This window comes from Montipora foliosa, chromosome 3 (genome assembly GCF_036669935.1).
Source record: "Montipora foliosa isolate CH-2021 chromosome 3, ASM3666993v2, whole genome shotgun sequence".
In the NCBI taxonomy this organism is placed as follows: domain Eukaryota; kingdom Metazoa; phylum Cnidaria; class Anthozoa; order Scleractinia; family Acroporidae; genus Montipora; species Montipora foliosa.
In genome coordinates, this window is record NC_090871.1 from 67,048,987 (window position 1) to 67,059,978 (window position 10,992).

The following is a 10,992-nucleotide window of genomic DNA, read 5'->3' on the forward strand; positions in this document are numbered from 1 at the left end:
AAAGTTTTGCCGAAACCCTTTTAAGATTAGTCATAGTGGCGTTCAAGCGAAATCGAATTTTGAAGGGGAAAAGAAATAGTGCCTTAAAGATCAAGCAAAAAATCCATCGCATACTTGGTGGCACGTGACGTCATCGTCGCCATGTTGGTGGAAGAAAACAAAAGATTTCTCATTAGCTTCTTTTGTTCGTCCACCAGAAGTAGTGCATTTTTCTATTGTTTTTAGCGTTTCTAGAGGTTGGTTGAAAACGTCCTATTTTTCTTTCCTTTCAAACTTATCACGCATGGCGACACGCAACGTTTATAGGCCGAACTCTATGCTAACCCTAAAACAGATACTGACAGAGGAATTGGGCGTACATTTGGCAAAGTAAAACTGCATTATAGTTGGAATGCCGTTAAAGTAAATACAACGAATGAAAGGTTAACGTTTATATACTCACCTGTTGCAAAACCTATGGTGCAGTTATCATGCAGTTGCTTTGGACACGATTGGGAAAACAAGAAGCCGTTTCAATTGATAATTACTTGGATCCCTTATGTGGATTTGTGACCTTACCCCATTTTGTTCCCACTATTACTGGACATGCAGCATGTCTTGTTGACTGGTCAGGCTCCCCTGATTTCAAAAGGTTGAACCAAAATGCAGCAGTACCCTGTGCACACAATAGAAACGTCAAACTTGAATTCAAACCGTTTCAGTTAAGATAAGTAAACTTGAGCAAAGGTGTTTTGCAAGCTACGGATGCCGGGCCACTGAAAAATCCCTTGAAGTAAGACATTTACGATAAGGGCTGGCCAGACGTGACGTGATTGAAGGCAAGAGAGGTCGACTGAGGAATGGTTTATAAGTGGAGTGAGTATTTAAAGATGACAGAGTTCAGCCCGGCCCTACTTAACAATATTATTGAAACAAGGTTTGAAGCCAACTTAGTTTTGGCTGAACAAGGAAGGATTACGTTTTTGCAAACGTTGGCCGTGTAGCACTTATATTTGAACAGACTTAATTGATCAGAGAGTAATGTGTAGTGCTAGTACCCCATATGAACCATGAGAGCGTTAGCCCTATAGTAATGGAAATGGGCCCACACAAGGACATCTTCAGTTCCCACGACCTGCTCCCGTCTGACCTTGTAGCTCAGTGAGTGGAGCAGCGGTGATCTAACCCGAAGGTCGTGGATTCATTTCCCACCCTGGTCAGAGTTTTTCTCTGTCTTTGTGTGGGCCCATTTCCATTAGTAGGGCTAACGCTCACAAGGTTCATATGGGGAACAAAACTAGCACTTCACATTACACTCTAATCAGTTAAGTCTTTTGAAATATAAGTGCTACACGGCCAATGTTTGTAAAAACGTAACCCTTCCTTGTACTTGTACATGTTCACGTGACTTTAACATTTTCAGTTCCCACGGCCTGCTCCCGTCTGACCGTGTAGCTCACATGGTTCATATGTGGTAGAAAACTAGCACTTCACATTACACTCTAATCGGTTAAGTTAGTTTTGGCCGAGTCTAGAACAGAGGGTTTGCACGTTGAGTTAATTGTCTGAAACAATAGAAAATGAGAAAAGCATTTATCCACTTGACGCGCATTCCAGAATTTTTTCAGGTAAAATGATTGTTGAAAATCACTGTTTAAAAAACCGGCCCAAGATGTCAACATCTTCTGTTACTCTAGAAACGAAATTTTGGATTCCTGGTTGGGGGGGGGGGTAATAGCATTCGATAGGACGATAGGACAGAGTTAAGGCTGAACACAACGACAGCAAATTAAGGGCAATCTTCACACGAAGCGCAAAAAGCCTCTGAATTATCGACGGATCTGCTCTAATTTTGCTACCGGCTGTATTATGGATTCAATGATTTTCGATGCTAATGCCAGGCGAACTAGCTCCAAAACCAATCGCAACTGTACGAGGGCCGCTCAGGCTTATAACAGAGCTGCATGCATGGCAAGCCGGCATTGGATACGAGATTTGAACGTACAAATAACCCAAAATGATTATGAGAAACGGGGCCAAGACCTTTTTATTGACAATCAACAAGAAAATGATGAGCACTGGATACCTTTTGCGGCTTAATAATAGTTTCTGCATCAAGAAAAACAGTTGAACCACCTGCTTCTACATCGGTCATCTGCAAAAAAAAAAAAAAAAAACCAATGACACAGAGGCTTAAATATTCAGCAAAAATACAAGTGAAAATCGAATTGCACTTTGCCGAAAATGACTGCATGGTGTCCAATAGATGACTAAAATTGTAGGCACTGTTGGGTCCCTGGTGACGTGAAATGAAAAAATGTTTTTGATGTCTGTCTGTTGTGTGTATGTTGCCGGTAAAATTCGTTCTCAGGTTGAATACGTTTTTACCTAGGTTAAATTGCTAATCCTCATTTTACCAAGGTTGAATACGCACTCAGTTGAGTTCAAGAAACGTTTTTTGGAGCCTACATTAAGCCTAGAGAAATTAGGGTCAGGTTAGGATTAGTTTTGGTTTTTATACATGGATACCAATTTACTTATTACACAAAAGTAAATGATAAAAAGAACTGTGTTGGGTTGAGCATGTTCGTAGTTATAGTTTAGTGGTGAAGACACAGGAATATAGATTTGGAAGGTCTGAGTTCGATTAGTACAGGCAAGTGTATAGTACAGTTCTTTTTTCCCTTACTGTATTGTAATGTTGAGACTGAATGGTTAAGTGAATGGAATACAGAAACCGATAAGACGATAAAAGGAAAGGAAAGGAAAGGAACTTTATTTAAGTGTCTAGTCGTTCTAGCGATGGAGCGGTAATTGGGGACACTGTAAACTGAAATGAACAATGAAAGTAAATCAAGTCAAATGTTGGTTTTTGAGGAGAGGGGAAACTGGAGTACTCGGAGAAAACCTCTCGGTGCAGAGTAGAGAACCAACAAACTCAACCCACATATGACGCCGAGTCCGGGAATCGAACCCGGGTCACATTGGTGGGAGGCGAGTGCTCTCACCACTGCGCCATCCCTGCACCCCAATACATTAAGAATATGTGTTGGGATGCGTAAGACAGAGCTTGAAGGAGGGTATAGATGCATGTTTTCATTGCTTCAAGAGAGAACGTGGTATTCGCAACGCGATGAGCTTTGGGGTTGAACAACGTTACTAAAGTCAACTTACATATATTAATACAGTGGCAATCCTATTACCCATACCCATATCGAAAATAACGGACTTCTTTGACTGAAAATGAAGAAAAAATAAAACGCAATCTCAGACATCAGAACAATAATCAATAAAGAACTTTGAGTGATCAATTATGAGTGATATTTACCAGAGCGTGATCCACATGTGGTTCGTATTGACCAGCAATACCGTAATTAACAACCTGCAATAGGATAAGTGAAAGAAAGCGAGGATACTTCGGTAAAACCTTCGGTGATATAAATGAGTCTTGCGTACTCTCGTCGGCACGCTGGCATGCATTTGAAAAATACGCGTTCAAATCATGTGTTGCAAAACACTTTCCGACAATATAACTATTACAAGAAGAGGGCCAAGCGTGATATGAAAACTGTTTGGAACCTCTACTTGGTTTTAGATTTACCGGGTTGGTTCGATTGACCGTGTTCCGGAATAAGAATAGGGGGAATGTTGATTTAAAACGGTATGTCTGGCGTTTTGAAGCAACAAGGATAATAAAGATATGTTTCAAATAGCATTTTAACAGGTGTTTGACAATTTCAATATGAATCTCCGTAAAAACGAAGGATTTCTAACTTATATTCCATGTATTCCTATTCCGGAATATGGTCAATTGAACGCACCCTCAGTTTCAACTCACAGGCTTTGAAAATTGTTTTCTCCCTCTCGGATTTAAGGCAACTGGTGCATTTCAAGAGTCAGTTTGACCAATAAGATCGGGCAACTGAATGTGGTTGAATTGACAACCTGAAAACTGCGACGAGAAAGGCAACAAGGGCAACAAAAAAGGATTGAGCAAAAACGATTTGGATTATCATGAGGCTCTTATTAATTAGGACGACTGAAATTGAAAAAATGTGGCGTTATCGCCTCAAAGGTGCTAAAGGAGACGGTGAATCAGTCAGGTTACCCTCATGCGCATCATTGTTTTGTGTCGCTGCCTTGTGTTATTAGGGAACTTAAGCAACGACTACGGCGATGGCAACGAGAACGTCATCTCAAAATATGAATCGTCCATTTTACAGTTGTGTGCTTAGTTACCTGGCCTATGAATGAAAGTGAGGCTGGAGTTGACATTGTTTTGATGGAACCCTCACTGTTTTTCTTATGTAAATTCTTACAAATTAGTGTGACAATAACATAATTAACACAAGAAAAGGGGGGGAGGTCTGTATCATAACAAGGTCAACACCAGCCTCGCTTTCATTTAAAGGCCAGGTAACTAAGCACACAACTTTAAAGAGGTCTATTCGCGTTACAGTAATCACTTCGTGACTATTTCAACCTCTTTAATATGATAAGGGTGAGGTAGTTCCTAAAAAGTGACTCTGGTCGGAACGGCGCTTAATTATAACTTAGGGGAGAAATTGGAAATTTATTTTCAAGTGCTGACGTTCTTCATAACACCTCAAATTTGGCAATTTCACGTTGGTGTTTTGCAGACGACGGCAAAAAACGGACAAAAGTGAAAAACGCACGTGCAGGACGTGCAAAGCATTTTTTTTTTGCGCACTAAATATGCAAATGTGTGACGTTCTCGTTGTCGTTGCTTAAGCTCCCAATCTCGTACCCAGAGTCCTCGGGCTTTTTGGTCAGCGGATGAGCGCCCGAAAACTCTGGGTACGAAATTGTAAAGTTCCCGGTTACCGACCTGAAGTGCTTCGCAGTGAACTCGTGCAGTGGACAGTCTCGTGATAGCTTCCAATCTCAAACTCAATCGTTCAATGATTTCTCCTTCGTAATCCTCTAACCAAGCACTGAAAAAAAACAAAAAAACAAAAAACAGATCGAAGAAAGAATACTTTGGAAAAATGACTTCTACCGACCGCAATACTGGAAGCAAAGAATGAAGTTTCGTGAGGATTTTTGGTTAACAGGTGAGCTTACGCGTTTACGCAGACAGTGATTGAGGAGTGGTGCATTGTAGCTATTTTCAGGTTGTGTTATTCTCCCCCAGCCCCCACAGAACAAACACAGTAGAGAGCGATACACTGCAGATATGAGACGATTACTCCGCCCAGCCCCTTCCCAAACAGGATGCTTGTCCCTCTCTGGATGGTGTTAGCAGTTCCCATTTCGCGGCTACATCACTCGCAGCTCGCATTTTTGTGTTCGCTACTTGATATGCATTTTAGAGGAAAGTGAATACTTTTCTCAGTCTGTGTAGCAAAAGAACAGGGTGGAAGAACCGGATCACAAACCAACGACGCCCCTCTCCCTCCCCCCGCCTCAACTACCAAATATACAAGTGTCTGAACATTTAAAATAACGATGGCAAAACTTAATTACCTTTTACTTATCCTGTAGTCAGCAAATTCCAGGCGCCCAGTATTCCTGTTCGTCACGGTTGCTCTTTGAAGCTAAAATTACGAGTATAATTTTAAACCAACAGTTTAAACATGTTCGTTTGACAGCCCCACACACAGGTGTAAATGAAAACTTACCCTGGGCATTGCGAGTTCTTTAATAAACTCAATGTCTGAGTCTCTTATGACGTCATGAATTAGGTAGATATTTGGTTTCAAGTTAGCTAGTTCTATTTTTGCAGGCTTGAGAAGTAATAAAGGGTGTTCGTTGAAGAAATAGCAAGTCAGCTTGTCCATTTCTGCTTGACTCTGTGGAGAAAGATGGTTCTTAATATTTAAATGGTTGAGAGTTCTGGATCCATACACACCGCTTGGTTAGGGGATGCTGTCGTTAACTAAGTTTTCACCATTTAAATACCTTGATCGCATTCAAATCGTCACTTTCTGCAAGATTTTATATGAATCTAGAACAAAAAGATTGGCCAATACTAAGGTTTAATATATTGTCATTAAACGCATTAAAATAACTGGTAACAGCAACAGAAAAGGGTCCTCAGTTGAGACTTTCAGTGTGTTACTTAAAAGAGCTCCACACTGTCACTTTAATTTATAATTATTCCTCTGATGCAGGCATTTTATTTGGGAGCACAAGTTACCTTACGAGCAATTAAATCCCGTCATCTATAATCCACTTTCTTCATAGCAATTTCTCTTCTCCTCAACCTTCATTTGTGTCAAGACCTCAGGACATACTGACAGCGCACCTACGGTAAAATACGCTGGCTTTGCAGCATACCGTGGGACGGATGGTAGTTAGATAAGCAGGTTGCGTTATATTGTCTCATACAAAATCCCATAAAGCCGGCGTTAGTTTTTGGAAAATGGGTGTCAGTCAACGAGAACACTTTTAACTGCTTCGTGGCATGTTGAAGTATGTATAGGATTTTACCTTATTTACTGTTTGGCCTCTACATAGTTTCTCGTAATGTAACGTGAAATCTGCCTTTGGCTCTGGCTTGTTGGTTTTTTTGGAGCTGTCTTCTTCTTCGTCGTCGTCTTCATCATCTTCATAGTACAGTCCATCTTGCATCATTCTCAGCCTATTTTCGTAATAAGCCTTGTTTTGTTGGTGGGCTTCGTTTTCTGGATCTAAAAAAAACACTTCGGCCATGTCGGTGAAATAACAAAACCTTAGAATGGTTATCAGCGGGATCCCATGACTAGGAACCTCTTTTCACACTATCTTCAGTGAACTTTGCCCGTATCTTTCTATTTTTAGCACTAATCCTTCAGCAGGAGACTCACATTTTTATCAATACGCATAATTTGCATATACTTAATCTCGTACCCAGATCTCCCACGGTCATACAGATTTCCAGAGACAGAGAGAGATCTGGGTACGAGATTAGTATAGGCATTGTTTCTTCAGAAAATAGGAGAAAACTGCGAAGCGCAATGACTCGTAAAAAGTTCAAAAGGATCATTAAGAAAATGCGCCAATGTTCAAAATAAACCAGATGTTTGGAGGGTTTCCTTTTGTTTCGAGGCCGGTGCTTCCTCTTCTTCTTTTAAACCACTGAAGAAGTGGAATCACCCTCGAAACATCTGGTTTATTTTAAACATTGTCGCATTTTCTTAATGAACTTTTAGGGCTTTTTAAATTGTTTCTTCGTTTGATAATAACTTTATTCTGATTGCCTATTCTAAACAGTGCGTGCAGAATCATAGAAGTGAACTCGTGGCGTTCTAAAAATAGAAAGATAAATGGGAAGGTTGACTCATAGGACTTTTGTGGGAGAGGCAAGCTCCTACTCACGAGCACCTGTTCTCAGTGAAGCTGACCAGTAATAACAAAGCGGGTAGCCAAGAACCAATCAGCACTTAAACCATGCAAACTGCATAATATCAATACGTCGGGGGGTTACAGCCACAACGAGTTGGTCTTGATTTTGATATTGGAAAGTGCAAGAAGATGTTTTTGAGAGTATTGCAGCAGCTTCTAATGTTTTTAAGTCTAGTCGTTGTTTTTATTTTCAGTTTGGGTACCAAGCCAACTAATCGCATTGTTGTGTACAAAAACTGCTACCTCGTCCCGTGTTTAGTAATTATAGCCCTGGAAAAAAAACAACACTATATTTTTCAAGTCCAATCCCCTCTTGATCTTCTTCCATAGCTGGATTTGATTTATCTCAAGCTAATTAAGTGAAAACGTTTTACATGTCACTAAGTTACTTCCTATCAAATTAAAAGAAAAAGAAGCTAATAATTGGTGAGCAAATACAGTAGGTTGATGACGAGATGTATTTATGAGTATTCCTGAGTCAGCTGTGAATATACCGTGACCTTCTCCGGGGTTAACATATAACGTCTCCTTCATTTACGTATACGAAAGAGAAAAATGATTCTTGCAAGTCATAAGTTAAATTGCGGGGCCGTACCTTCTTCAATCAAGATATTGGTGTGGTTAAGCGCACCTTCGATTCTTCCTGTCTACAAAGACAAAAAAAGGGCTTTTAATAAAATTTTAATCATATCATTATCATTCAAATTTATTCGACGGAGAACAGTGGTTATAAACGAAAAGATATTTCATCGGATATTCAACTCATTTTCAATAATTGAATAATCATTGCAATCTTAGCACGAGACTCTAAGGTAGACAAAAAGACCGTAAGAAAATCATGCCTTGAGCGGAACCCGGAACATTAACCACGTCGGTGCAATTGCGCTAGACGGCAATTTTGGCGAGACGAGATACCTATGATTACTGAACACATCGCCTTATATCTGTTTTGCACCACGCATATCATTGAAATTAACAAGTTAACGCAAAACAAATCAAATTTTGGTTTTTGAGGAGAGGGGAAAACCGGAGTACCCGGAGAAAAACCTCTCGGTGCAGAGTAGAGAACCAACAAACTCAACCCACATGTGACGCCGTATCTGGGAATCGAACCCGGGCCATATTGGTGGGAGGCGAGTGCTCTCACTGCGCCATCCCTGCACCCCAAGTTTCGAACGCTTCTCGCAAGGTGCAACGCTTCTTGCAGGTGCATCCCTGCACCTCTAGTTTTGAACGCTTCTCGCAAAATTCGGTAAAAAAACACTTAGAATAAAGCGCATACAGTGCAAAAACAAGCACGGTGACCCCATCTTTTTGTTGCATTTTTAAAATGTCCTCTGTATGAATATCAATTGTGCCAAGTTTAAACAAAATCTGGATAGTACATCATTTTCATGAGAATTACCTTAAGTAATTCTAACATTTGTTCCAGCCTAGTTCAGTATTGGTAATTTTTGTGCTTCTTCGTTACTACGCTATCTTTAATAAATCACTACCTCGACCATCTTACAATAATTCTCATGAGATTGTGTATACCAATCAACTGCTATAAGGCCACATGAACATTTTGACCTAAAACTTAACGTGGCGTGTATTCTAGATTTAGTAGAACAAAATTGTTTTCCAGTTGTAGCTCTCCAGCCTCTTTCCTCCATTTATTGGTCCAATGAGTTTGTTTACACTCGTCTCACCTTATATTCAGCCCAAATCAAATATTGGAGCACATCTCTTGTAATGATTCCGCCGCTTCCTTCAAACGGGCTCATTCGTTTCCAAGCCTCTGCCAACCATCCATACGCTTCCTCGTACTGTTCCCAATGATGCTTCATGAGACCCAGCTCAAGGCAGTGTACTGCGCTCATTTCGGGGCTCAGAGTTTTAGACGAAAGCTTTCCACTCGCTATTCTCTCTGCACTGATGTGGTAGACTTCTTGAATTCGGAGAATCGCTTGAGCACATCCCTGGAGGTCTTCTATGGTTGGAAAAGAATCATTGTGTTCCTTTATAAGTTCAATTAGTTCTGAAAGAGAAATACATTGAATACAATAAGAGGTATTGTATTTTGGACGTAGCTAATTTCTGTTGTCTGCACTCAGTATTGAAATCATCCACTGTTCTTTTGAGTGTTTCCCAAACGTCTCGTTCCAAACAGGGATGGTGGCGTGTCATCCAATTATAGCTACTCATTCCCTATCGGGATAAGATCCCACAAGTCCTGGGACCTGCTGTCCTAAGTTAACGATAATAGTGAATGCAAAGCAAATTACGGATTAACGCGGATAATGGTGAATTTAGAGCAGAGTTCGTGTTGATGCACCACCAGATTTGAGCTCGCGGGTACCATAAACCAGCACCAAGGCTGTCCTGTGCTGAGTCTTAATTCATTTAACTAAAAACACTACCTTCTCCTATAGGGTGGGTTTCGTCCAATTCTCTCACAAAATCCCTCCAGTCACGTAAAAACCGACGAACAAGCAAATACGAATTTACTGGGTGGCCAAGAAATACTTCCATGTTTTCATCTTTGATACAACTCAAATGATGTTTGACATCATTCGAAAAGCGTGTCATTTCTGACGGCGGCGAAACATAGGTACTTTGTTGTAGATATTCGTCCAGAAGGAAGCTAAAAGATCTCTCCAAGTTTATAAGGTCTGTCATGTGAGTCAATGCAGTAAATATCTGCGCTTCACACAACGACAAGATCGCGATCAAAAGGGGTAGAACGAGCGAAGAAGAGCAAACTAGAGAAGCCATATCAGACTCTCGTGACCGTGACGTGCAACACCTGATCTTAAAAGTGCGGTGCTCAATTGAAACTAGTTATGACCGGTATGACGTCACAGCTGGTACCGGTGGATAGCTGAAAAAACTCGTGGTTGTAATCAGAATTGGAAATGCAAACCATAGTTTTCTTACTCGCATACAATTGCATTTAAAGTCAAAAGCTTCTTACCGCACCAAATTGGTACGAGTATAAGCCGCGCGTGACTTATATGGAAAATGGAAATTTTTTTGGATCATTTGAGTTGATAAAAGAAAATTAATCACTGCAGGATAAAAAATAGCTGACGTTTTGAGCGTTAGCCCTTCGTCAGAGAGAACGCGATTCGCTGTGACGAAAGACTAACGTTCAAAACATTATATTTCTAATTTTCCTATAGTGGCCAAACTACTTTTATCAATTTAGTTGCTATAAGCAAATATTTGTCCTCCATTTACCCACCAAAGCAGCACCACAGTTTCTTAATTTAGGTTAGAAAATTACCATGTTAGCACATTACAGAGCATATCTAGTGCTGAATGTACGTGTATTATCCATGTTCAGTGGACCCTGTTAACCTAATATATTACCCATGCATTTAAAATTTGATTTTAAGGCAAATTGTGGCTATTTTAATTGTTTAAATTAATTTTTCTTTATTTATACTAGATTCAATCGGAGCTTGTTACGTAGGAAAATTAATTGAGAAGTAAGAGAATTCGGGTTAACAAAAATTGGCTAAAACATAAACGGAGCATTTACACATTAGGAAATTGAAGGGAAGTAAAATTAATTACATGATATACAACTAAATAATATGGTATGAAAGCGAGAAGGTTGAACAAGAATCCACGTACAGCATAAGTAACAATTACAAGTATCGAATATTATTTTTCTAATTT

General features: G+C 40.0%; 1 protein-coding gene across 2 annotated transcripts in view; it reads right to left on the reverse strand.

The window, feature by feature from the left end:
* Window positions 1-10,079, reverse strand: part of LOC137995889 (prolyl 4-hydroxylase subunit alpha-1-like) — a 12,104-nt gene extending 2,025 nt beyond the window's left edge. Inside the window, exons 1-11 of one of the 2 annotated variants that reach the window (XM_068841353.1) lie at window positions 9,729-10,079; window positions 9,018-9,298; window positions 7,922-7,973; window positions 6,433-6,632; window positions 5,622-5,792; window positions 5,467-5,537; window positions 4,829-4,934; window positions 3,308-3,361; window positions 3,154-3,216; window positions 2,066-2,134; window positions 559-655 (exon numbers count right to left, since the gene is read on the reverse strand). In XM_068841353.1, coding sequence (XP_068697454.1) covers window positions 559-655; window positions 2,066-2,134; window positions 3,154-3,216; window positions 3,308-3,361; window positions 4,829-4,934; window positions 5,467-5,537; window positions 5,622-5,792; window positions 6,433-6,632; window positions 7,922-7,973; window positions 9,018-9,298; window positions 9,729-9,987 — 1,423 coding nt within the window. In that variant the 5' untranslated portion in view covers window positions 9,988-10,079. Of the gene's footprint in view, window positions 1-558; window positions 656-2,065; window positions 2,135-3,153; window positions 3,217-3,307; window positions 3,362-4,828; window positions 4,935-5,466; window positions 5,538-5,621; window positions 5,793-6,432; window positions 6,633-7,921; window positions 7,974-9,017; window positions 9,347-9,728 lie in introns of both variants that reach the window. The other variant, XM_068841352.1, reaches the window with a different exon arrangement.
* Between the last annotated feature and the right edge of the window lie 913 nt (window positions 10,080-10,992).